The 26,535-nt window shown below is 38.8% G+C and overlaps 1 protein-coding gene across 5 annotated transcripts; it reads left to right on the forward strand.

Annotated features, from left to right (window-relative positions):
- Window positions 1-4,699: 4,699 nt before the first annotated feature.
- On the forward strand, window positions 4,700-26,322 carry SH3GLB1 (SH3 domain containing GRB2 like, endophilin B1). Of its 5 annotated transcripts, none has more exons than XM_027882888.1 (11): window positions 4,700-4,957; window positions 9,426-9,567; window positions 12,171-12,299; window positions 13,945-14,078; window positions 14,464-14,556; window positions 15,910-15,996; window positions 17,355-17,378; window positions 20,069-20,158; window positions 20,611-20,711; window positions 24,605-24,836; window positions 25,850-26,322. In XM_027882888.1, exons 1-11 carry the CDS (start codon window positions 4,886-4,888, stop codon window positions 25,955-25,957), a joined length of 1,212 nt encoding a protein of 403 aa, XP_027738689.1. In that variant the 5' UTR covers window positions 4,700-4,885; the 3' UTR covers window positions 25,958-26,322. The 5 variants fall into 5 exon arrangements, with proteins under 5 accessions (XP_027738689.1, XP_027738690.1, XP_027738686.1 ...); XM_027882889.1 differs by having other exon boundaries at window positions 15,910-15,948; XM_027882885.1 differs by lacking the exon at window positions 15,910-15,996.
- The last annotated feature ends 213 nt before the right edge of the window (window positions 26,323-26,535 follow it).

Genomic DNA, 26,535 nt, shown 5'->3' on the forward strand with positions numbered 1-26,535 from the left:
TCTGAAGAAGTCAGTTCAAGTAGTGCAGGATTCAGCACTCCCCCAAACACCTCTGGAAAAGACAGAAAAACTTTGCTCTGTCGTGCTTCCTGAAAAGCAAGTGCAAAATGACAGGGTAAGACTGTTGGATTCCCATGCCTGTTTATATGAACAGTATATCTGTTTAAAGGCTATGTGGGCTGTAGTCCCAGTGGCTGACACAAGTGCCACACGCCAGTTAAAACTAGACAGAAAAAACCTGAGAGCTGATCTTAAAACCATATAAGCTATGTTTCTCAATGTCTTCCCAATATCCTTAAAATAATTTCAGCTTCCAGCTTCCTACACAGACCTGATGACGTTCCATGAAGAAGATAAGTTTAATTATCCCTATGCCACACGTGGAGAAATTGTAGTACCATGTATAAAATTACTTTCTCAAAGTAATTATTAGCGAAGTGGTAAAGCTGCAAATATATCTCCAGTCATTAACCTACTATTGCACAGTAAAAGGAAGAAACCCCAGAAGTTTATTTCAGTTTCCACAGAGGCCAGTTTCTCTAAGTATCAGATAGCCAGCTTCTTCTGAGATAGACAGCTGCGATGTAGGACCAAATTATTATCTTCCTGCTCCAGGAAGTATGATATTGAAAGGACAAGGATCATAAAAACAACATATGATTTACCTAGACCAGTTCCCTGAAATTTCAGGACTTGTGCCTACTAAATGTTTTGCCAGTTGTTGTGTGCAGTCCTAGTACAACTCCAGTTTGAGTGTTTAGGGGAAGCACAGCAACAGCTGCCACGAGGACCACTGAAAGAGCGCACTAATGTGAAAAGAAGCATTAATTCTCACTCGGCTGTAGTTTCTGAGCGGAAGTGTGCTGTTGAGAACAGCTGCTTTCTGGTTCTGTCAAACCAGTCCCCAGATTTTTCATGAAAGCCTGATTGTACACAGGCCAGGCAGCTGGAACAACTGATTTTATAATCTTTGCCTGGTTATTATCAAGCTAAGCTCACAGTTGTTAATGTTGGCAAAGAATCTGTAGACTCACACAAAAATAAATGTCCTTACCTATTCTAGTAAAACAGTTTTTGGTTATTAAATAGAGGTAAAATTTAATAAGTTTATTTAAAATTGAGTGTTCTGTTCCTTTTATTTTTATATATCTTTTCCATACATTAATAAATATTAAATCAAATTTACACACATTTATCTAGAAAATCTGGCTCCACAATTCCTATTATTCTTCAAAGGTGGAGTTCTGCGGAGTCCACTGTTATACTGATTAAAAGATTATATAAATACATAAATGTTAAGAAAACATATTTTTTATGCAAATATACGCTGCAGTTACATATTCATGAGTGGGAAGAGAAGCAGTGTATACATACACAGTGACAAGAGACCCACAAACCTCAGTGCATTATAGAACTAAGTAAGTATGAATTTCAACATGGGCACTACATTATTGGGATTAGACATCCTACCAAAATGTGTTTGTTTCATTTAAAGTGTTTTCACAGGATATAAACTAGCTTAAGAAGGCATTTCTGGGATTGCCTTTTACAAAACTTTGACTCCAAAGCCTTTGGTTTAAACGCCACCTTCCCATACAGTCAGAAAACAAGACTGGGATTCAACTGAGTTATAAGCTATTATTTTTTATATAAAATATAAACCTTCATATTAATATAATTTTGGTTCGTTGGTTGGTTTGGCTTTTCTATATGAATTCGATTTCTAGTCATAGGAAAGTCATGTTTCAGGGTCTGTTTATAACCAACAGTACAATGCTGTAAAAGGTTATTTCTTCTTTTTGGGCATATTATAAGCAAGGCTGAAGATCACACAGTAAGCAAAATGTGGTGTTCACCACACCTGCTGGTGCACTGGTCTCTTCTTAATTGTCAGAGATCAGGGACATGACATGCTTTAATTTCTTTTTCGGCCTGAGACAATTTTTCAGCCTGACAACCTTATGGCTCCAGTACTTTTACAAATGACCATCCCTGCTGGCCACCCTGCACTTCTGAAGGCAGCTACTGTTCGACAGTGTTCCTGCAGCACAGCTCCTCGGTCCTTGCAGATTATCACAGTGAGTTTGGTTATCTCTACTCACTCTGCATTCTTTGAATACACTTTCAGCAACCTCCATGTCAGTATCTGGCTTGTAACTAAGCCTGTGTGCTAGGTATGGCTTTCCTTACCCAAGCCAGGTATATCAGTTTATCCCTAAGCCAAATCCCCGGCAGTCATGTTTTTGGCTCTGAATAGCAGTTGTAGAGAGGGACTGCATTTCCTATTAGAACCAGGTATTGAAGCTTCCAATAAAGACAGGGCAGAAAGCCTGCATTTAGTAATATCCTAAAATGGCGACAGCGATCTCCAAGATTCAGCTGTTAACATCTGAATGCCTGTTCCTTCTAGGATGCCAAAAAGAAATCCCAGAGTTTGTCCTGAGCAGTATGTAACAGGCCTACAGCAGAGAAAGAGAATGTTAAGAAAGGGAGTAATTCAGTAGTTTTTTAAGAGCAGTAGAACACCATGGAATTCAGGAAGCATAGAGTTCTAGATTGTGATCCAATAACTGAATTTATTTTTACATTATAGGATAAAATGGGGAAAAAATTATCCAAGCTAGAGTTTTATATGAAATATGCAAACATGCAGATCTTCCTCTTGAATAAGTGCAGCAATCATTAGTCTGAAGAGTAATTTTATCCCTCTCACTCACATTCTGAGTGCTTAGCATTCATGAAAACAGGAAGGATGTTAAAAGTGAGAACTGAAAAACCAGATCCAGTGCCCCTCATACGCCAAGCAGCCCATCTGCTAACAGTGGAAGTACTGGCTACCAAGGCATTTTCCTAAGGAGTAGTACCATTTTCTTTGGGGCTTCTCAAGAAAGCAGCAAGTATTCCAAATCCTGCAAGAGCACTCTAACCCATGGGGGATTAAAGGATGGGAGTCTTCTTCCTCTTCCATCCAGGTTGGGTTAGAAAAAAGAGGTATTTAATAATTTTCTGAAGGAAAAGCAGAGTGTTAAGGATGTCAGTCAACGTAACACAGAAAGCAGCACCTTCCTCCCTGGCAGGCGAGGCTCACAGGATGCAAGTTTCAGGGAAAAACTAGCAGTATTTTGATTTGGGAAGAGCTAGACCATTACTGGGCTGCATCTCACCTGAGGTGGTGCTTCTCTCTTAGGGTCAGGCACCGCTGCTTTCAGTATTTTGGCATCTGTTTTTGTGGAACTCCACCCACAGGAACTGCTGAAACTTAGTGCCAATGGAAGCTATGAAGTGAAATAATTGCATCTGTACATCCAAATTTAAAATCTTTGACATTGCTGTCTTTTAACATATGCTTAATTGATACCACAAGGAATCATAATCAGTTCTTATATGACTGTAATCAGCTCTCATCAGACCATATAGTACTGAGCACTGAAAAGGAGATTAGTGTGACTTCTATATACTAGGAACACTAATTTTAAGAAATGGAAACAAACTTGCCATATAGGTTTTATATGCAAACACTTATACACATGTATAAGTGAGACAATAAAAGCTGAAAAGGGTAAAATGATTGAAGAAAAGGAAACACATACACACAATACCTTTCAAGCCCTGTTCTTATCAGAATAAAAGGTACAATGGGAACTTTGTGCAGCCTGGGTTTTGTTTTGGTTTTAATTCCTGGAATTTGACCGGCATGTAAGCAAGATTGCTCTGATTGTTAGTTATTTCCCTTTTCTGGAATTCACTTCTTGTCATGATGCCATAGGATTTCCTCTGACTTTATCAAATTCAGCCAAACACTACTTCTATTTGGATTATGAAGTAAAATACTTTCTTGAATGACTAGGATAATTTTCAAGCTGGGTACATTAAGTTGCTGCCAGTGATGCAACAGTGTAAATCTAAGTCCTAGCCCATGTCAAAGGTACTTTCTTTTATTCTTGGACATTCAGAGATCATGATGAGAGATGTTAAAATAATGGAAATGACTAAAACTAGAGATCATATTCTCTTAATATGTTGATTACTGCTATTAAGTTATGCTACTCTACTCAAGGTTTTCAAATACTCCCTTTGTGATATTGATCCTAGCTTTCACTTTCACAGTCTATCCGAAAACTATTTTTCGTGAAAACAAGGTTTCACTTACAAAAGTCAGGACTCAATAAACGGGAGCGGGGGCGGGACTTGTCCTCCCAGGGGCAGGTCCGGGGGTGCCAGTCCCCGGGACAGGCCGGGCCGCAGACCCGGGAGCGGCGGGACTTCCCTGCGTGTGGTCGCGGACAGATGTGCCGGGGGGGTATCTCCGCCTGCAAGAGGGGGGCCTGCCCATGCCGCCCGCCCCGCCAGTGAGTCCTTATGGTAAAGGCCGCGACTGGCTTCGAGAGCCTCCCTCACCCGGGGCTGGCGGGCAGCCGCACTCGCCCCAGAGCAGCTACAGCCTCAGGGCCGCCGATACTGCCCGGGACTCCCCGGGCCGAGGACACTGCGGAGGACCCAGGCGGATCCCCCCGCGGCCGGACACACCACCCGCCCCATCCTGCCCCTCCCACCGTCCCCTCACGACAGCGCGGGGCGGAACGTAGCGGGGCCGACGCAGGGTCGGAGCCCCGGTCGGGACAGAGGCGGGCCTGGGGCGGGGTCGGGCCCGGGGCGGAGCGGGGCCGGGGCGGAGCGGAGCGGGACGGGGGCGGGGTGGGGCGGGGCGGGCGCCGCCGCCGCTCCCCGGCCGATCCGGGCCCTGGGCTGACGCCGCGGCCCCGCCAATCCGCTGTGGCCGGGCCAGGCCCGGCACCGCCCCCGGCGGCGCCCACAGGGACGGGCCGGAGCGGCCGCCGCCGCCGCGGGTGCCTGGGCTGAGTCAGCGCCCCCGCCCCCGCCGAAGATGAACATCATGGACTTCAATGTGAAGAAGCTGGCGGCCGACGCGGGCACCTTCCTGAGCCGCGCCGTGCAGGTACGGACTGCCCGGCCCTGCCGGGGCCTCGCCGGGACGGGGCTCCGCTGGGTGGCCCCAGCTGGGGCCGGGGCCGAGGCCGCGGGTGTCTCCACGGGGCCGCCGCCGCTTGTCTCCGCGCGGGGCGCGGGGCTCCGCCCCGGGGCCGGGAGGGGCCCGGCTGGGTGTGGGGTCCGCCGCGACCTCCGGCTCGAGGGAGCTCCAGGCCGGGCTGCACCAGCGGGGGCGAGGCCGGAGCCGTGGCCGAGCTGGCCGGCGATGGGCAGCTCCGAGCGGCCTCCTCAGGCCGGTCCTGCGGCCGCGGGCGGGGCGGGCCCGGGGTTCTCCAGGCGGAGCGCACGATAGCAGCCTTGGGGGGCTGAGACTGCCCAAGGTCAGACAGGCAAGAGGGGAGAAGGCGCCAGGGCTGGGGGGACGGGGTACGCAGGCATCAGCTACCAGGAGACACGACCGGACTTTGTGCGTGCAAAGGACAAAGGTGTGTCTCGCCTGAAATAGGCTGCGGGTTTTACTGGCTGCTGGAAATGTATCCATCCCGCTACCTAATCGGTTAAAGTCGAACTCTGATGCTGCACATAAAAGCCCAGTATGAGTCTGCTAAGGCGTTTTGTTGTGTTAAAGCTTTAGTATCGTTTTTAGGCTTGTTTGATAGCCTATTGTTTCCGAATCGGTCTTCCCCTTTCTTTGCTATAAGGGCACTATAATTGGCTTTTGTTCCTTGCGCTTGTCTTGAACCATAATCCCTTTTCTTTATATAATCAAACTTGAACAGATTTCCTGTAGGGAGGTGGACATCCAAGCAGTGCATAGTAATCCACTTTGGTGTCTCATGAGTTCTCACTGGGTCACAGTCAGGTTTGGAGCGTGATTAACGTTATCTCGTGTGATCGGTCTAATGTATTGCCTAAACCTCAATATTCAAGGAGAACCAATGATCAGCAGCACAGCAGAGCTCTGAAAATGCAAACTCGTCAAAAAACGTTGTTCAAATTTAAATGAACTTAAAGCAGTCATTGTAGCTTGTCTTTGTGATGAAGGTATTTCCATGCTTCCCCCCCCCACCCCGGCTTCTTTCAGGTTTACCTGTATCCCAGACCTATCCCAGACCAACTCTTCCTTTCCAACCTCCACTTTCCCTTTTCTTGTTGGACAAGGGAAAAAAGGAGATGGAGTTTCACCATTGTAAGATCTTGTGATAGGACCTTGTGATTTCATCACTTTATCTTGGCTTTTTCCGTTCAAATCAACTGACTACTTTAAATCTAATATAGATTTTTGCAGTCTGTCATGGTTTAAAGGTGGTGTGAACTGGGGTTTTCTCCATTATGCCCTGTCAGTATTGTTGATTTACATCTGAATAGCTGCATTAGTTATCTGCTTAATCAAAACGAAAATTTAGTGGGTATGTGGAAGCAATAATTTTACTCTACCAGATGCCACTTCCCCCTAAACCAAGAAATTGAATGAAGCCATTGAGGGGAACAAATCCCTAAGATCCCTGTGTTCAGAGTAACTCATGTTCTGTGTGCAACTGTTGCTTCCCCTGTTGTTTTGGGGCTTTTGTGAGGGGTTGGTTTGTTTGTTTGTTTGTTTGGGTTTTTTAAGTACTATGTAAGGCCTACAGATACTATGAACAGGTAAATAACTTCATATATTTTAAAAAATATCATATGGGTCCAGATTTTGAATCCTCCAGTAAAAATTACAGTTCTGTATGTTGAGTGCAACTCTTACCTTGAGGCATTGCTGGATGACGTGACCTGCACTAGTCACTTTGGGATATTAAAAACAAACTCCACTCCCCCCCAAACCCTATGAAACAGTTCAGAAGCATAAAGTGGCATGTAGGAAAATCACTTAAAATTTCCATTTCTACTTAGAAGATGGTGACTGTCTTGTAAGCGTTTCACAGGCATATCAGACTCATTTACAAGGAGGTTGGGGCTATTTTACCCACAACCAATGATACTCGTTCCAAGAAACCTGTTCCATCTGTGGATGAGATTATACTGTGTTCAGACTGCCACATTCTAGTTAGTAATCTGCAGAAAAATCAAGCTGAATGGCCATCTTCAATCAAAACCTACCCTTCCTTCTGGCAGACAGATAATGCTTGAAGGAGTCTGTCTTGCAGTAGTTGCAATTTGTGGAATAAAGTAGAAAATAGTTATAGTTAGTGGTATTTGAGGTGAAATAAGTACTGCCATTGACTGTAGCAATAGGAATGCGAGTCTTTCCTCACACCGAGCTGGGTAATTGACAGGGTGCCTGTGCAGCAGTTGGGAGTGAGTTGGGCTTTTACTCTTTGGTAGCAGAAGCACTTTTATTGTCCATGACTTCAGGTAAAAGGTAGAGGCTTGTCTTACTGTAATTTCCCCTTCTAGTGATTTTGCAGTAGACTTGAAGTGGTGATGGGGCTGTGATAACCCAGTTGTGTACAATCCAGTATGATTTCCATGTGCGTGAACTGTCACAGTCAGGCAGCTTGTGTGTATATTTTGAATTTAATACAGACGGAGGTATATGGTCTAGATGGCTTACTGATATGATCTGTTCCAGCAAGTGCTTACATTAGGTATCTCTTTGTGACCTGTTTTAAGCTTTAACAAAAAGAAAATTAAAACTTTTAGAACTGCAATCAAAGTAGAAAATAATTAGTCTTTGCAGGACCACCTTCCTTATTCTTATCTTCGAGAGATGGAGTAATATCTGAAAAAGGACATAAACCAGAAAGACCAGTTCATATTTAGGTTTTAGAGTAAGTGAGACTGGAAATCAGAGTGGCAGCATTGTTGCTTTACACTGATGCTGGAAACAGTGCTTCTGTCAAGCTACTGTTGAACACATTGCCTGGTATTGCCAGGATTGAGCTTTTCTTTAAAGTGTATATGTGAAATCTAATATGGTGGTCTTCACTAAGCAATCTTCACACTGCTGAGAAGATTTACGGAAATGTTAATAGGAAAGCCCATTTTATATACAAATATTCTTCTCTGTAATTAGTAAAAAATAATTCCAAAACCATTTTTACTGTATTATAATGAATCTATATGAAGTTTCTGAGAACAACCTACAGTACCTGACATATTTTTAAAAGCCTTTAAACGGTAGTAGTAATACATTAATGAATAAATTCCATTCTTCCCTATACTGCATCTCAGTTTTCTCACAAATGCAATTTTCTTTTATGTGGAACTGCAAATGCCACAGCATTTATCTAGACTTTAGATGTGCATACTGTCAAAGTTGGGTTTATTCTACATGTGATGAAAATTCAGATGAACTTGAACAATACAATTTACTTGTATTGTTTCTTACTGCCCACCAAAGAATTTGTTAAGAATGAAGTTTGACAGTCAGAATGCTTCCAGTCCTGTTATGTTCTTAATTGGTAAGCTTGTTAGAGACTTAATCATAAGCCAAATTCTCCTGAAAATGCCTGACTTTGAACAACAGGCTGTCAAGTGATGAGATCATCATCATGAGGAACTGCTGCTCTGAAGGGAGGCAGGCTAAACCCTCAGTTCCGGTTTTGCTCGGTTCCCTGATGTGAAACGTGTTGCTTTCCCCTCTCCCAGAGAACACTGATTGAAGTCCAAACTGTTCATAGACTAATAAGACTTGGCATGAATTTTGTATGAAGTGAAATGAATTGCCTGATGTGTTTATTTAGCTAAATAGAGTTAGATTGTATTTCATTGTCGCTGAAATCACAGCTTGGACGAGAACAGCAGAGGTTATCTTACTGTTTCTGGAAGGCATAACAGGATCAGTTATATCTAAACAGTTTATTGAACATTTGTTTGTCCTATTCTAAAACGCAAAACACCTCCCACCCCAGAGATATTTATTTCACAGCTTCCCAAGGAAGTTTTCTTTAGCTTTTAATCCTTGTCTTTAGAAGCTTTCCCTAATGTCTAATTTTAATTTAAATCTCGATGCTGAAATTTAAACTCACTATTTTTGTCCCTTTTGCTGTAGACAGGACTTTTTTTTCAATACATCCAAGGTAGCTGCTATGGGAATCTGTTTTGTCTTTAGGTTTTACTATGGAAGAGTTACCAAACAATTACAAAATATACAAGACTGGAGTAATCTTTTAATTTTCTTCATTACCTCTGGCCTTTCGTTTTGGCTCATGTTTTATAGTACACTCCAGAACTGCACAAAATGCTTCTCGTTCTTCACATGAGAACTCTCAGTACCATGTTGAGCAGATGATTTCTTCATAATCTTGTAAATTACCTTCCTCATCTTGATCTGATTAACATCCTCACATCCTCCTTTTTTTCTGATAGTGAAGGTGTGTTGTTGAACTTAACTTCTAAATTTGTTGTTAGGTTTTTATTGATGACTTGATAATGGTTTTATCTTTTAAAACATGATCTTCAAAGTAATATAAGTGACTGTTTTAAATTTGTCCTGGAAAATTATTTCTGTGAACTAACAGTATTTTCAATCTTTGCAGTTCACAGAAGAAAAACTTGGTCAGGCGGAGAAGACTGAACTGGATGCTCACCTGGAGAACCTTCTCAGCAAAGCAGAATGCACTAAATTGTGGACAGAAAAAATAATGAAACAAACAGAAGTATTATTGCAGCCAAATCCAAGTAAGGAGCCCTTTAGGTTTTTGTTTTCAACTTTTGAAGGAATAGATTTACCAGTGTAAAGGTTTATTGCAATAGCTATTTCTTAAGTTATGACTAATGCAATGACTAATTGTAACAGTTTTAAATTTTTAAGTGTTATGGTGTTATGGAAAGCACATTTTGAAGAGCTAGTGAGAACTGGAGACACTTTACCAATTGCTGGTGTGTCCTTAACCCTTCACATGGGAAAAACTTTAGACAGCTCTTCAAACTGTAGTATTGGTTCCATACTCTGGTTAGTCTCAGGCTGAGAGGTTTTTTTAGTTGTTTCCTGTTTAATTGAATTTCCCACTCTAATTCCAGGTGTCTTGTGTAGCCATAAGAACTCTGAAGTTCTTCATGGGGTAGATATGATGGCTCAAGAAACTTCATTACTAATTCATTACTCTAAACTCTCTGCACAGTGCAATTCAGCTTGAAGCAGGCAGGATGAACTGAAATACCTGTCTTTAACAACTCCATTACTAAAGAATGATTAGATTGATGCACCCTGCTTAGACAATATAAAAAAGTGTCAAATATGATTTCTTCACTGTTGACTCTTACTGTAATAGTAACAGAAACAAAGAAAAAAACACGTGCAGAGGAAACACAGTTTTATGGTGTGTTAATTTTGTTTCTAAACCTGCTGCTGTGTGTGGTAATGTTGATGAGAGCAGTCCCACACTCATCTTACAGTTGTACCAGAGTTGGGAGCTATAGGAATTTGCTTAGTATACAGATCTAGATTTCAAGTCAAGACCTGGTCTCTGGTCACTGGGTGAACTACTTTACTGAAAAAATCTAAACCTCCTTTAGGTTTGCTCAAATGATAAAATTATAATACTGCTACTACCTCTGCACTGAAAACATAAGTATTCTTCTTATAGTGATGTACTTGGATTTATTTGTAAAGGCAAATCATACACTGCTAGGACTTCTCTAATGCCAGGTAGATAAATTCTTTATAATGCTGATATTTGAAGTATTACTTTGGAAGTCTATTGCATCTTTTAGTTCCATAAAAACAGTATTTAAAAAACAAACCAACTAATCCTGTGGGAAGAGTGCAGGTAAAACTTGCAGAATATTCTAACTCAAATTTCTATGTTTGTCTAGGTCAGAGGAAATAGTTGTCTTTTTCATTCAATTGAGTACTTGCAATATCTATTGGACTTTTTCAGAAAATTATAATCTTAGAATATTGAAGACTAACTGGAAGCTAGTGGAACTGTGTGAAGAAGTTTCAGTAGAAGGATAATATATGGTAGTGTCTCAGTTATGCTGACCAGTCCATTTTCTGATGGCTAAAAATACTCGGTGCTGAGCAATGGTCTTTGTCTGTGACTGTAACTTCAGCTGTTTGGTGGCCTACTGGGGAGAAGGATCTCACACTGCAGAGCTGCTTTTGGTGGTTGTTCAATGGAGTGATCCTGTCTCAGGGAGGAAAAATCACTTTCAATCCCATTTTTAATTGTATGGTTAGGTCAGGCCCATGTAATATTCCAATAATTTTAGATCACTTTTCAGTTCTTTTGTGATTTAGCCAAAAATAAATATTATGGTTTGAGCAAAGAAAACAAGTTTTTATTATTTTTAGTTCACCCTTGGTGCCAGAGAATGCACTGGTACCCATGTTTGTCTGTGTCAGGTTAATTTTTGTGACCTTCATGAGAGATTAGTTATTTATTCCAGTGCTGTTGAAAGTTGTCGAACAAGTATTATTTTGGTTGCATCAGACTGGCAGGTTTGTTCATTGGAAAGCTTCTTTGTGGTTGTCTGTACTATTGCAGGCTGAAATTATTTCATACCGACTGTATAAATAAAGCCAGCTAGATGGGAAATCAGAGCAAGTGGTCAGAGAAATCAGGTATCGTATCTGAGGAGTTTGATTTTGGAATTAACAGGATCCCTGTTCATGTGTGTGAGGTTTTTTCCCCTAAGAAGGGCACTGTGGCTTAATATTATGATAAATGGATATTTGTGTTCATACAGTCTCAGCAAGTTTTTCTGATAATTTTATTGCTCAAACTAAGAAAAGATGGGAATGAAACACTAATTTCTTATAGCTTTGATGGTTTCTTTCAGAGTGTTTCAAGGGAGCAAGGTGAGTGGGAAAGAGTCTGTAATTTCCAGGGCTATCAAACTTTCATAACATCTTAATAGGGAACCTACAGTAGTTGTTGAACTTAATTCCTACCCTGTTCGTTTTAGTGAACAATTTTGGCAATTTTTTTTTTCTGAACGGGGAACAAAAGACTTTTTTTTTTTAAAGGCAAAACATTCCATTATGCACTTGCAATGAAGACTTCTGATCAAAAAAACTGAAAAGGGAGAGGAAAAGTATAGTTTTTCACTTTCACAGGTGGCTCTAAGAAACACCTGAACACAGCATGGCAAACATGGAACAGGGTTGGTTTCCAAGAACAGTGTCTTCAGCTTAATGTTGTTCACCTAATGTTGAGTTTAATGGCAGGATTTTGAAATTCATTTTGTGTGTTTCTTTTATTTTGTTTGTTTGTTTGTTTCTCTTTCTAACTTGTGCTTTGAATGACAGTAATTATTTAAAATAAATGTTTTTTTAGATGCCAGAATAGAAGAATTTGTCTATGAGAAGCTGGATCGCAAAGCACCAAGTCGCATGAATAATCCAGAGTTACTAGGCCAGTATATGATTGATGCTGGGAATGAATTTGGCCCAGGAACAGCCTATGGTAAGAAGAAGCAAAAAAAAAGCACAGATCTAGGTTTTTTTTAAAACAATATAAATTGATATTTCTTGTCTTCCTCTAGATAAAACAGTTCAATGACATTTCTAACACTTTAAGATGACTTGCTGTGTAACTTTGAGCATTAGAAGATCAGTGATGATGTTTCTTTCCAAATCTAAAAATAGAACATGCTGTTGGAATGGTACCCATCTTCGTAGATGGATAATTTTACCAGAACAAATGATTCTGGAATTTAATTTCTTTGTTAAAGGAGCACATTTGCACATCTGACAATATTTATCCATTTTACTTGTGGTGTGAAGTGAAAATGTTATCTGACATTAACTTCTGGAGTAAGAAGCCTCTCTTAAGTGTACAGTATTCCTGCTTTTCTTAATATATAATAGGAGCGTAGAACACAATCTAAATTTTTTCCTTCTTCAGTGAACTTATATATCTATGACAGGAGGGTTGGAGATGTTATATCTAGTATTTTTACATTGCTATTAGTTATACAGTGTAATTCTAGTGTTTTCTACAACTCCTAAAATTCCTGATAACTCTAGCTGTTAATTTACCTTAAGCAACTGGAAAACATAGGTGTCTATGTATAATAGTCTGCAAAGTTTGATAGTTCACTCTCTTCAGTTACTTTCTTCAAAATTACAGTGGGAGGGAAACCTTTTCTTCTGTGAAGAATGAGTTCTTTATCTGCAAATAATGATCTTCCTTTTGAAATGAAGGAAAGTGCCATTAAAAAAAAGTTAAATGTTTTATGGAAGTCTTATGGATACAAAATCAATAATGGCAGGCTTTGTTCCTCTTACTTCCACGTGATTTTACATATCTGTGGCCTTCCTTCTGACCATCAGCCTCAAGTATTGCTTTTTAACATCAAATAGAGTTATACTTAGAGGCACACTGTCCCTTCAGTTGCAGAATTTTTTGAATTCAGGCAAATAACATAATCTATTAGCATAAAGATAGATACACTGTTAGGTTTCATGCAGTGTCACAAAGTGTTTTAGTTCTCTGAAAACTTAGTGTCCTTTCTAGCTAAGCCACCTCATCCTGTTGAAATTACTCTTGATACATCAATTTCAATACCTAACTTGCAACCAAACTTCAAAGTATTGTTCAGTTATTATTAAAATGCATATTTAGAAGGTGGAGCAGGTGGGGACAAGAAGTATGTTATTTTACAATAGCTAAATAAGCGTTTTCCTTGCTACCAACTACTCTTAACTTAAACAAAAATGTTTGATGGGGGAAGGAAGTTGTTGGATTAAAAGAAGTGGGTATGATATTTGGTTCTGAAATAGGAGTATGGAGTTGCCATAGTTGGTGTCACTTCTACAATGCTGTATATGTTCTTATTGAAATTTTGCCTCGATCAGTGATTGTCCTTAGTAAAAATGGTTTGGCTTGGTGTTTGGGTGGTTGTTTAATTTGGTGGGGGTTTTTTGTTTGTTTGTTTTTATGTTTTTTTTTTTTTTGTACCTGATTTAGTTTTCTTTTGAAAGCCCTTGTCATGGCATTGGATTATCTTTCAAAGTGCTAGCCTAAACTTTCCTGACTCTATCAACCTGTTGTATTAACCACCTGCCTGAATCACTATGAAATTTAAATATTCTTTCTTCCTTTGCAGGAAATGCACTCATTAAATGTGGAGAAACACAAAAGCGAATTGGGACAGCAGACAGGGAACTAATTCAAACTTCTGCTATAAACTTTCTCACTCCTCTAAGAAACTTTATTGAAGGGGACTACAAAACTATTACTGTAAGTTGAATTGTACATTCTTCAGCATCTCACACCAATTGTAACCATCAGTCTTCAAAATGTAGTAGTTGATAATGGTGCTTTATTGCTTTCTTCAAGCTAATGTAGAGAAACTTGAGTAAAATTTGTGCTTTTTGGTGTATTTTCTTTTCTTTTGCCCAGCTAAAATCAAAATAATTATGAAAGCTTGCATTTGGTAATTGTTTTTCTATTAGAAGTATGTATTTCTAATATAAAATGTGTGAGAGTACTTAGGATCTAATGCTCTCTCTTCAGCTGAAGAACCTTTTTGTACGTGATACTTCATTAAAAGCATTTCAAAGTAGACAGGCTTTGCTTGTGATTATGTGTACCTATTCTCAAAACTAATCTAACTCACTTTCAGAAAGAACGTAAACTGCTACAAAATAAGAGACTGGATTTGGATGCTGCAAAAACCAGACTGAAGAAGGCAAAAGTTGCAGAAGCTCGAGCTGCAGTAAGTAGAGGTTTTTTTAAACTTGTTCATAACTTTGAAACTTACTGATTTATATTTATCAGCTTGACCACTTGGTTATGTTTCCAGTCACAGCTTCTTACCCTCGTTATTTTTCTAGATATTTTTGTAAGAAATGCCTCAGTGAACTGCACAAGGAAATAAAAGCAAATTACTGATCAAGGTCTTTAAAAGTCTTCTACTTTTAAATATTCCATCAGGTTGAATTTACTACTTCTACAATAGATGAATCTATACTGCCAAAAACGACTTGCTACAATCTGTCAATAGAGGTGTAAATATAAATACTTGAATCTTTGCAAATGTTGTAACATATGTATAACTACTTTCAACTGATGAACCTATCTATACTTAACTTCTATATCAAAAATATTTGTGGTTTTACTCTTTACATACTGCTTTCACACCACCAAACAGAGGTGAGACTCTTAAACTCACATCACTTAACCATTCTATTCCCTGAAAAAAATGCTTGTTCAAGGAGATTAAAAAAAAATACTACTTTTTAAACTCTTTAAATGCCTCTAAGCCTTGCTTTCTAAAGCAATAAAAATACCACAAGGAAATGGTTTCTCTTGAGCTTTGTATTAAAATTGTGTTTGTATATATATATATATATATATATATATTATACTTGAGTTTTAGTTCCATCACCCGTGCAATCATCCAGAGCTTAGTGAAAAGTTTGCTCCAGTTACTACTTGACCAGTCCAAAGTATCATATAAGAAGTAATTTGCAGTTTTATGCACAAATAATTTAGTGCTGGTAGAGCATGAAACTCTAAGCCTCTTTACTACTTTGCCTACACATTTAGTTACCTTTTGAGAGCAGTATGCATGTTTAAGAAGTATCAGATTGTAGAATTTCAGGAGAAAAAATTGTACCTCTACTTTATCTGCTGCTGTATAGAAATGAGAATTAGTTTGGATATGAATGTGATGTAAATGGTTCATATTTTGCTGGCTCATTTATAAAGAAAGACATAATAAGCAGGTCTGGACTGTTAGGTTAACTAAGTCTATTGACTTAGGATGAAAACCTACATTTTACTTTTTTCTTGGACAGGATAAAATGATAAATTACATTTACATGTTATTATTTTTCCCCTGTTATAAAAATACATAATATTTGAAAATTACTTCTCCGATGCTTACTGCACAACTGAAATAGCTTAGATCAGTTTTTAAAATAGAAATCTAAACTATTCTATATATCTATATGCAGTTCACAGTCTTTGTTAGCTTAAACTTGCAGTGTTTTGTGCCAATAATCTATTCACCTGCTTATATTCACAGTGTTGTAACTTGCTTTTGTCTTTTATCTATACATTTAAGCAACTAAACACCTCTCAGCCTGAAGAGAATAACATTATGGTAAATGTCTCTTACATGCTCAACTTGCTGCATGTAAAATGGCTAAAGGTTTGTTGGCCTCCTGTGTTCATTCATTTCCCTGTCAAATGTTTCCTCTTGCTATCCAGCTTGTTTTGGTCTTGTTTCAGATGATTTCCATTCTAAAATGGGTTGGTACAGTGCACTACATGCACTTAAGTCAGTACAGCATTGGATGTTGTTTTTATCAGATTATTTCTTTTAATCTAAATACAGTTATTAAATTCTTATTTCTATGAATGTAAACTTAAGATACAAAGGTGATTTTTCACTTCTGAAATTATTTTCACCCATTGGAGGGAAAGGAATGATTTAATTTTCCTGTCTTTTTAATGTGAGTACAAGTGAATTATGTGAAATGGGCAGAAATATGTGGAAATTACTCCTTTCAAGCAATGTGTTACAAAATAACTGCAGCTGAATAATGGTCACGGAAATTAATGGCTTAACTTAGAGTACAATATATCCTAAACTTGTAGCGAGGACTCATTAATGCAGTTGGTTTTAGCACCATAATTGTGAAACCAAAAAAGAAAGGTGTTAATTAGTTATGTACAGTATAGACTGTGCTGTCCAGCCTGTCCTGGTTTGAGTCTTAGATCTGCACAGCATATTGGGTCTCATCTCCATCAGCTGTGATCAGATAAAAGAGCAAATAAACTTGTTTGTTACAATTGGCTTCTGCAACCTCTGTACACATTTCTTCCTAACAATCTTCTGATTGTGTCATCATCTTAAAACCGCAGAAGATGAAGGTTAAAGGAGAACCACATTGCAAGAGGGAATTGGAAGAGCAAGCTGAAGTAATTAACTTCTAGAGTAAATCCCTTGCAGTTCTATGATATTACTGTGCAGCTTGCTACTACTTTATTATTCAGTTTGAGATACCTCTGTAGCATTTTTAATTAAATTTAGGTTTCAATACAAGTGCTTGTGAAATAGGAAACTGGTGATGAAATTAGCAAGAGAAAGCATTTATCTGTTTCAGTGTAAAAATGAGAATAGCTTTCCATAGTTTTCCATTATTATAACACATTAAGGTAACTTAAATTCATCCTTAATTTAGTTTGTCTGATTCATGTCATTTTCTAAGTAGTTATGTCTTATGTTGTAATAGCTTGTTTTAAATAGATTCTTGTAATATGTAACTTCTGTTAGTCACACTCTAACTTATTTCGCAGATGTAGTGCTATCCATACTCATCATAGCTTCACTGTATATGAAGGACTTTGGGTGACTGATTTATAGCATTGCTCAAAGCCCTGTGAAGTTCTGAGGAAAAGAAAGTAGTTAAAAGCCAAAATATGGTTACATACTGTAATAAAGTACCACCAATATCTAAGTTTGTATGTTTTTATTTCCCCTTCCCCACCCTTAATGCTGACTAGATATGGGCTGAGGAAGTGACAAAAGTAAGTAAACAATTTAAAAATTGCGGAATTCTGAAACCATAACTTATGCTGGTCTACTGTAATAAAGGATGTTACATGCTGTTGATTTCAGTCTAATGCTGGCAGCCTGATGCATTACATCAGAATTCACTCTTCCCTCCAGGGCCTTTCAGGTTTCAGTGGCATAACAATGCCTGGGGCTTGTTTTAGAGTAAGCTGTTTCTGGCTGTCACTTAGTGCCAGTACTAAATGATTCTCATGTGACAAAATATAATGGCCAGTCTTCACAAACGAAGAACCAGGGAAGGTCTTTACACCTTCCAGCCTGCGCGCTGGATTTTTTTTTTTTTAGGTGAGACACAGTGTGCGCGGAACTGAGCCCACCCTTTAATCCTAAGGTTCATCTGCCGGGGCCAAGTGAGCTTGGACGGTGGCAGCGAGGTCCTCAGGACGTAGATGGATTGCATTACAGGGCTAACAAGTTCCATCTGCCCAGGGAGGGGCCCTGACCGGGAATCGAACCTGGGCCTCGGCAGTGACAGCGCTGCATCCTTAACCACTAGACCACCAGGGGCTCCCCAAATGATTCTCATGTGACAAGATACAATACAAAAAGAACTACAGGACTTGTCCCTCAAAATGTACTGGTATAATATCCTATTAAAAATGACCTGTTAAGAATGAGCTTATTTGAAAATTTTCAAAAGGTTTGGGTCTAGTAATGGAAACTGTCCTGAAGACATTGATCTTCAGCTTTCACCCAGAACATGGAACACTCCACCTTTCTCCCCAGTGTCACTGGATCTTCAGCAACTGAAGTTGGGGGTAGACACATCTGAAAACTCCACCTGCACTGAAATCTGGTTCCTAAGCTTAGCATTAGCCTTGGGATGGGGGTTGCAGCCTTCTGTAGTCATGCCATCCTTTGCACAGGGACAAACTCAGTGGATCTAATGGAAAGTTTGGCAAAGCTGCTCTGGTGTCATGAGAGAGCCTGTTCTTAGGCCACTGGCTCTGACAAACCAGTATTGGGAGCAGGCTGCAAGAGGGTGTGCTAACAGTGCAGAAGAGATTTCTTAGTGGAGTTCTGTAGAGGAGGGGCAATTAAAATTAAGTCAATAGGAGGATGGCAGGGTCTCTGAAGTATGGTTTCTAGAGGGGGACTAGCTAGGTAGCTGTGGGAGGTGTAAGGAATTGCCATTAGAAGCTGGGATGTGCAGCTTTGAGTGAAATCTTGAGAGTTGAGAGAGAAAATAAATGAAGACTTTCTATTCCAGCTTTCTGTGAGTTATGGTGCAAACAGGGGAGTATGAGTGTGAGTTCAAGGGGAAGGAGGCATTTAGAAATTGAACTGTAAAAGATCTAATGGGAAAATTCTAAGCTAAGATTCTTTCCTCAACAAAATTAGAAAACCTAATTAGTTTGTAACTTCATACGAACACTGCTATCTCAGTTTCAAGTAAGAAGCACAGAGTTCTCTCTAGTTGCTTCCTCACTGTTTATTATTGTGTAAACCTTCCCAGCTTCAGTGACTTCAGATGGAAAAGCATTTCTTGGGTAACTGCATCATTCTTCTGTGCTCTTTTCTGAGATTCCATACTTTTCCTATTGATTAACATTAGCTGAATGCAAGAATGTCTGGAAGGACATAAAATTATTTTGAAACCAGTGTTTTATTGGTATCACCTCATTAAGTTGCATGAAAATATATTTCCTCCTTTTTGTTGCGAATAGTAACTGCTGCACCTTGGACTTAATGCAGATTTTAGCCCTTGAGTTTGTTTTTAGAAGCAAGGCACTCAATGTGTATGAACACTGAGGCATGGTAATCCAGATTGCAGGCTGAGGACATTCTGTCTTGGAACAATGAACCTTAGATATCAGCATGCATATTATGTATTTGTGTGTTTAGTGTCCTTTTTTCTTTGCCCCCAAAGAAGTACTCTAAAGTAATTTTGGCTTGTGCTAGGTTGAAGTTGTTTAAAACTACTGTAACATTGATAAGGTATTTAAAAATTGCTGAGAAAAATATGTAACAAGGAATAAATTTGAATTATTGAAATATGAGACTTATATCTAGTAATTTTAATAAAACCTTTACTCTAATTGAAGTTAGAACATTTAGTGTAGTTCAGATTTATTTATTTTCAAAGACTCTTCAGTTACAAGCTCCAGAAATAGTTGTAGTAGTTTGGTGGCCAGAATAAGACATTAAATTATTTGATATCTTGATAAAACTTAATATCAAAGATTTATATACAGCTGATTGCTGTGCAGTTATCTGACAAAAATAATGAGATTTACCTTAAATTATTTCATTAGAGACATGTTAACGTATAGGGAAAAATGACACTATTTATGGCTGCCACTGGTATGCTGACAAAAGCCAGTCACTCATGCCAGTGAACGTTTGGTCTGTTATAATACTTACTGGGATAATACTGCTGGCAGAAAGGTGCCTTTCTTTTGCATATGTAGTAGGTGTCAGACAATAAAGGTGCTTGTTGTGTGTACAGGGCCTCAACATTTTTGAACCCAAATGCAATTACTTCTTTTGCCTAGTAAAGGTCTGCAAAGAAAAAGCGCATTTCAAACACCTAAACTTCTGATGGATGCATTTTTATGAGCAGTTCTGAATGAAATGGGACTGTTGCCATGGGAAGGTGTAGCAGAATACTGTACAAATACCTAATGTGTGTTCTTACTTTTAGTCTGAACAGGAAGTACGAATTACTCAGAGTGAATTTGACCGACAAGCAGAGATTACCAGACTTCTGCTGGAAGGAATCAGCAGCACACATGTGAGTACCCAAAAGGGGGAAAGTCAGCATCAGGGCACTTTCTTAAAATAGCTACAGTAAACTGCTTGGCAACTTTGGGCTGTGAGGTTTCACTTCAGTGCATTAAACCATGAAGCTGTGGGTTTTTTTATTGTTTTGAATTCTAATTTAGCATCCACTGAGTTGAACTTTAGTTTCTCATCAACACTCAGAATGCAGGAGCTTTCATTTTCATCCTTTATATTCAGCTTCCCATTCATCAGATCAGTTAAGTGTTGAAATGACAAAAACATGTGCTCAAATATGTTAATTTCTGTTGCATTTTGTCCTGGTTACCTGGTGAATCCAGGCACTGTGCCTATCTGGTGTTGATCCCTAAGTGCCAGCCTTAGCACCTGTCTAGGTGGCTACTCTTTCTAATGTAGCATAGTACTCTTATCGACTAAAAACCTGAATTCTTTGCTGTGTTACAGGCACATCATCTCCGCTGTCTGAATGACTTTGTTGAAGCTCAGATGACCTATTATGCACAATGTTACCAATATATGTTGGATCTCCAGAAACAGCTTGGAAGGTAGTAACACTGTATAAACTTCGGGGGAAACCCCCCCCTTTTTTTTTTTTTTTTTTTAGTGCTTATGAATAGGAGAAAAACTTACACTGATATAACAGTGGTGAACACACAGGCATGCTGGACTAAAAGGAAATATATCTGTTCTCAGGTAATGGATATGTAATTACCTAAGTGCAAGTACTTCCCTAAGCATACTCACAGCACTAATGCCCTTTGAGGCTTGATTTACTGACATTTTGTGTATTTTGTAATTGAGGAAGGTGAGTCCTTGGTAACCTCATTTAATGGCACAAAAAGCAATTTCTAGAGATTTATTTGTAATCATTCAGTTGTCTTATGCTTCACGCTACTGAACTGCTGTGCAGTGTGGGAACAATTTTTATACTGCCTATAAATTCCTCTTGCCTCTTAATTTGCTACAGGGCACTACTTGATTTTCAGTGAAACCCTGTTCTCCACTGTGAGTTGCCAGCATAGATATTGTATCTAGGGAGAAATGTACTTCATAATACCATAACCCAGAGCACTCACAGGGGAATGAGCAAGTCGGTCTAGTTTGACTGTTTCATGAGTTTAGCATTTTTAAAGTAAGAGAAGAAACTGATGTTAGTTTGTGCTCGTAATCCTTTCTGTGTGATTGGTGGGGATGTGGAGAGATCTACATACTTGCTTTTCCTAAAGTTTCCCTATTCTAATTCTTCACAAATCAGCCTTTCTTCGGGTTATACAGATCATGTTATTTAGGTGAGTGTATGCATTGAAGGATTGCCTGTACTTAAAAGTTTACTGTAGTGTTTGTTGTAAATAACTGTCTCTAAGGTATCTCTGTTTATGTTTTCCATGACAAGGAAGTAAAAACAAAAATGTTCTTGAGTCTTATCCTTTTCCTGACTTGCAACTTCCTGTGGCATTTGATTTCCTTTCCTCAGTTTGTTTGAATGTGTAGTTTAAAGACTTTTTAGTCTCGAAAAAGACTTTAAACTACTAAACTGTAGTTTAAAGTCTTTAAAACTTTGATCTTTAAAAAAAGCTACATTTTTAAAGTTACATTCCATGGAAAGAAGTATTGAACTATAAAATGTGACAGCACACAAAAACAAGTTGTAGAATTGAAAGCTTGAAAATAAAGATTAACTGTATTAAGGAAAAGCAACTCTTAAATTAAAAATTAAGTGAAATATATTTATGCAACTATTTTGAGAGGATATTTTTAGAATGTGTACTCTTATCCTAGTGTATTTACTAAACAGAAAGCCTTAAACATAATGCCCTTATGCCAAGGAAGAACATATTCCTCTTTAAAATCTGCTTTCGTGTAGCTTGTCCCAGAACAACTGTCTTTGTTTAAAATTTGTGTAAGCTGCTACCAGGTATAAAAAAGTGTATCTCAGGAAAATACTGCCTTTAGAAAAACAGAAGAATATGTCTCTTTGTGGTTATGATCTGATTAGTATTTTTAATAAAATTACTATGACTACTGGAAAACCAAAAGCATGGAAGCTTTGCAAAATTCTAAATGCCTCAAACACTCAAATGAAATTTCTCTGCCTATGTGGATTGAAATAGTTATGGTATTAAATCTTGGGTGTGTCTTTCCTTCCTGGTGCAAGGGAGTGCCACTGAACTGTAACAGAGAGCACTGGGACAGGGGCTCAGGTTGTGCTCCTTGCTTTGGGAGAGCTTCTCCATTTGTAGGTATGTGGTGCATAGTGGTTGCATTAAATAAACAGGTGAACAGGGTTTGTGTGCTGTGCCCCCTCCCTGGGTTATGTGTAAGCTAATCAAGTAATAAATACATTATGAAGTACAGCTGAGTTATACTTACAAAAATGTGGGGTCTAGTTTTGCCTCCCTTTGTTCTGCTCATTTGTTTTGTAAGGGAACATGGTGAATTAGTTTGAAAAATGAATGTAGCTAATGAAAAAATATAAATTTGTGGAGTTGGAGTGTCTTCTTGGTGAGTTGAACCAGGTCTTTATGATCAAGTGAAGTCAAGGTAAGCCAGACAGGGAAGCGGTACTTCCTCCTCTGCACAGTAGTAAACTGCTAACTAAACTCAAAACAGTCTCCTGAAGTCTTCCCAATTTTTATATGCAATTCAGTCTGACTGTAAAGGGGCTAGTGCTGTCCTTCATGATACACTGCTCTTTCCCTTCACTTGGATACAATAATTGCATGACTGCAAGGTGAACATGCGTAAAAAGCTGTTCTGATGAAAAGTTAACAATCTTCTTGATTTTTTTTGTTAGATACAATTGAATCAAAAGCAAGAGATCTGACTCAAATGACAGAGAATGAACATTTGTGCTAAAATGGGGTAGAGGAGTGGGTCCACCCTATTTAGTGGCAGTGTGCATTTACCAGGTCAAGTATAGAGTGAAACTGTAACCTTGTGTGCAGGACTGCTCCAGCTGTTACAGATTTGAGCTGCCTTGCCAAAGATCAGTTGCTGTATTGATGGGTTTAGTTTTCACCTGCATGAGCTCCCTAAAACAGCTCCTCTTATGAGCACAAATAATGCTGCAGATATGGTTATGGGAATGTACTGCTCTGGCTTTGTATGGTTAAAGTTGCCATTGAACTGCATCTTGAGAAATAATCTAACTGGGGAGCATAGGTGGGAAGTGATGAGACTTACTAGCAGGTTCATATGCATGATAGGGATAGGTCTCTGTTATATCAAGAGTAGGCAAAAAAAAGGAGGGGATGTCATATGTCCATATCCCAGCATGTATGTAGAAGGACTGATAAGGGAAGTAGTGTGGGAACTGACTGGTCAAGAGAAAGAAATGCATCTACAGTTCCTGTCACCTTTTTTCACTGCACTGGCTCTGCCAGCATCAAAACCTTCATTGACCTACTCTCCAGGTAGAATCAGATGAGTTTTACAACAAAGTAAGATTGCAAAGGGACAAAAATTTGCTGTATCAGCTGCTAAATAAATAAGTTTAGTCTGCCATGGAGCTGCATCCCAGGATGTAGGGCAGAGTGACATGAGACAATCTCAGAGCTCTTCATTACCTCCTATGCTGTTCCATTCTTCCTACCCCACTGCCCTGAAATCTCTTACTGCTTTGCTCTCCTTTCTGCTCTTTCCACTTTTCAGCCATGTTATTCTGTCCTGTCGCTTGTATCTGCTCTGGCACTCATCACAGTATTTCGTGATTCAGCTCATTAACTAAGTAGAAGATTATACACTTTCCCCCCCTTTTTTTTTTCTGTCAGGTTAATGAGTTTAATTGACTTCATGGAAGGGTCTGGCAAGCACTACAGCTGGCACTGAGCAAGTAGCAGCCCGACTTAGAAAGGAAGAGCTTAAGTCAATATAAGTTCATCTTGAGAGTAACAAATATTTCTGTTTTACAGCATGCAGTTAGCTGAATCAGTGAACTGATTTAGATTACAAAAAATAGTTGTGTGGTTTTTCTGCTTTCAGAGAGAGGCTCTGCTTTTAACTTGCATTATATTTCCCTGATCCCTGGTTCGTCAGCACAATCTTTTGTGTAACCACATAACTGAGGAATGAGCAGGATGGAGTGGAGGCTACTTTTACTGGCAGAGTTGTCAAAAGAAATGTTTATTAAAATACAGTCTGAATTAAGTTTGACCAACAGTGCTTTCTTGGTTTTGTCTTTTTTTTTAAGAGGCAAATATCATGTTTTTTTAAGGTTGCAGAATTTATTTTAAATTATATTGGTTTGATTTATACTGCAGATCAAGAACAAATATCTTTACTTAGTTTATACAAATATCAGTACTATTCTGTTACTGCTGCCTACTTACATTTATTGCTGATAAAAATAAGAATGCTAATTTAGGCATAGAGGCATGTGTAATGCCCTATGTAAAACCAGATTCACTCAGGGGTCTTTTTGTTTTGTTTGCTCCCACAGCTTTCCATCTACTTTCCTCTCTAACAACAATCAGTCCTCCACAACTCCTGTGCAGAGTGTTGCTACTCCCTCAGTCTTGGCCTCAGCCTCTGCTTCACTGCCTTCAGTAAGCAATTCAGTGGTTACTTCAGGCATCAGTGAACTGAAGTCATCAAGTGGCAGCAGGAAAGCAAGAGTTCTCTATGATTATGATGCTGCAAACAGCAGTGAATTATCACTACTTGCAGATGAGGTAAGAGTTTTCTATGTACCTTGATCATTTGAAAGTAAAATACTTGTGAGTAGCCAGTTCACATGTGCTACATCAAAAAATTTGTGTAGTTGATTTTTTTTAAGTTAAACTTCAGTAGTACTCTTGGAACACTGCCCTGTACTTACATGTCCTAATATTCCACAGTGAGAGTTAACATTAGTTACACCAGCTTAGCTTGCAAGAACATTTGCTGGACAATCAAGATGCTGTTCTGCTGTCTACTTGTCACCACACCTTTAACACTATTATCAATATGATTAGACTTTCAAATGTTAAATATTGTAATTTGGAAAGAATATGAAAAAACAACTACTACTTTTTTTAATGGTGGAGGTTGTATTGTGTTTATCCCTGTTCCAATTCAATTGCACTCTTAAGTCAGAGAGTCCATACAAATCAGGTGGAGGTAGGTGGTGAAGCAGAGTGCTGGAACAGAGTTCCACCTGGTAATGTAAATTTAGCTTAACCCTGAAGAAGAGCATCCAAAAACCAGAATTTCAGACTTTTGGGGTTTTTAAATGTGCATTACTTAAATATCTCCATTTGACCTTTTTCTTACCTAGGCAGTGACTTAGATAGAAGCTGTGGCCTCAGATTTTCTATGAGGAGGTAGCACATCAACACCGTCTCTCTTTCTGTCATGCACTTAGAGATCCAGTGACCTTTCTTTCATGTCTCCTGTTAAAGTTGAGGGTGATACACAAGATTTATAGATAAAATGTAATAGAAAAGAAGCAGTAATGAATAGAATTTCATCAGAAAAATGGGACTTTAAAATATGCTACTATGTCCTTTCTTTTCCATGGACCAGTGAAATAATTTTTATGAGTATTAGACTGTGTTCCATGGATGCTTATATTAAATGCTCTGCTTAACTTGGTTAATCTCAATTCTAAGACACTGGAAATCACATGAAGATAGACTGTAACTCTTCTCCATGCAAAGAAAGTGTATAAGAATGTGTTTCTGTTTTGTTTTTTGGTTTTTTTTAGGTGATAACAGTGTACAGTATCCCTGGCATGGATTCAGACTGGCTGATGGGTGAAAGGGGAAATCAGAAAGGCAAAGTGCCTATTACTTATTTAGAACTGCTAAACTAAATGGTTGGCCTGAATAGAGACTGTCAATTATGGCAACACCATATTTATATACAATTAACGTTATGTAAGCAGGTTTATGTGTCTTCCATGTTATTGTCTTGAGGGACAAATACCAGCCATTAAAAACTGGCTTTTCTGCCAGCATGGTTGCATGGTCAATACTCTATTCAAACTTAATGTGTTTAAAGCTTTTACTTCATGTGCCAAGAACGTTTCCTACAGATTTGTTTCTACTGAGGTTTTCACTAATACAAGCTTCTACTTTTGAGTAATCTAGATTGAAAGCAGGAGGTACTGTTTTCTACTGAAATTTTTCATTAATGGCAAAGCTTTTCTTCACATAAAATAAACTTATTGTGAACTGATGCAGGTGTAATGCACGTTATTTGAATAACCAAAACCAAATGTGAAACATAAACAATATGGTTCTCTCTGGAGTTCAGGTGTGCTGAGGCATTCCTGGCTGTCTGCTGAGTGTCTTGTGCATTTAGTCATCTTTGAAAACTTAAGGCGAGTTCCCATTATGCTGAGATTTTAAATTGCACCTAGGTGGATTGACACAAGCTAGTGACATATAT

This window comes from Empidonax traillii, unplaced genomic scaffold, assembly GCF_003031625.1.
Source record: "Empidonax traillii isolate 1590-97213 ecotype Southwest subspecies unplaced genomic scaffold, ASM303162v1 scaffold114:size1751661, whole genome shotgun sequence".
NCBI classification, from domain to species: Eukaryota; Metazoa; Chordata; class Aves; order Passeriformes; family Tyrannidae; genus Empidonax; species Empidonax traillii.

Coding starts and splice junctions, on each gene's coding strand:
- SH3GLB1 (XM_027882888.1), top strand. CDS start 4,886: ATGAACATCATGGACTTCAATGTGAAGAAGCTGGCGGCCGACGCGGGC. Junction 14,079..14,463: donor GGGACTACAAAACTATTACT/GTAAGTTGAATT, acceptor ACTCACTTTCAG/AAAGAACGTAAACTGCTACA. Junction 24,837..25,849: donor TATCACTACTTGCAGATGAG/GTAAGAGTTTTC, acceptor GGTTTTTTTTAG/GTGATAACAGTGTACAGTAT.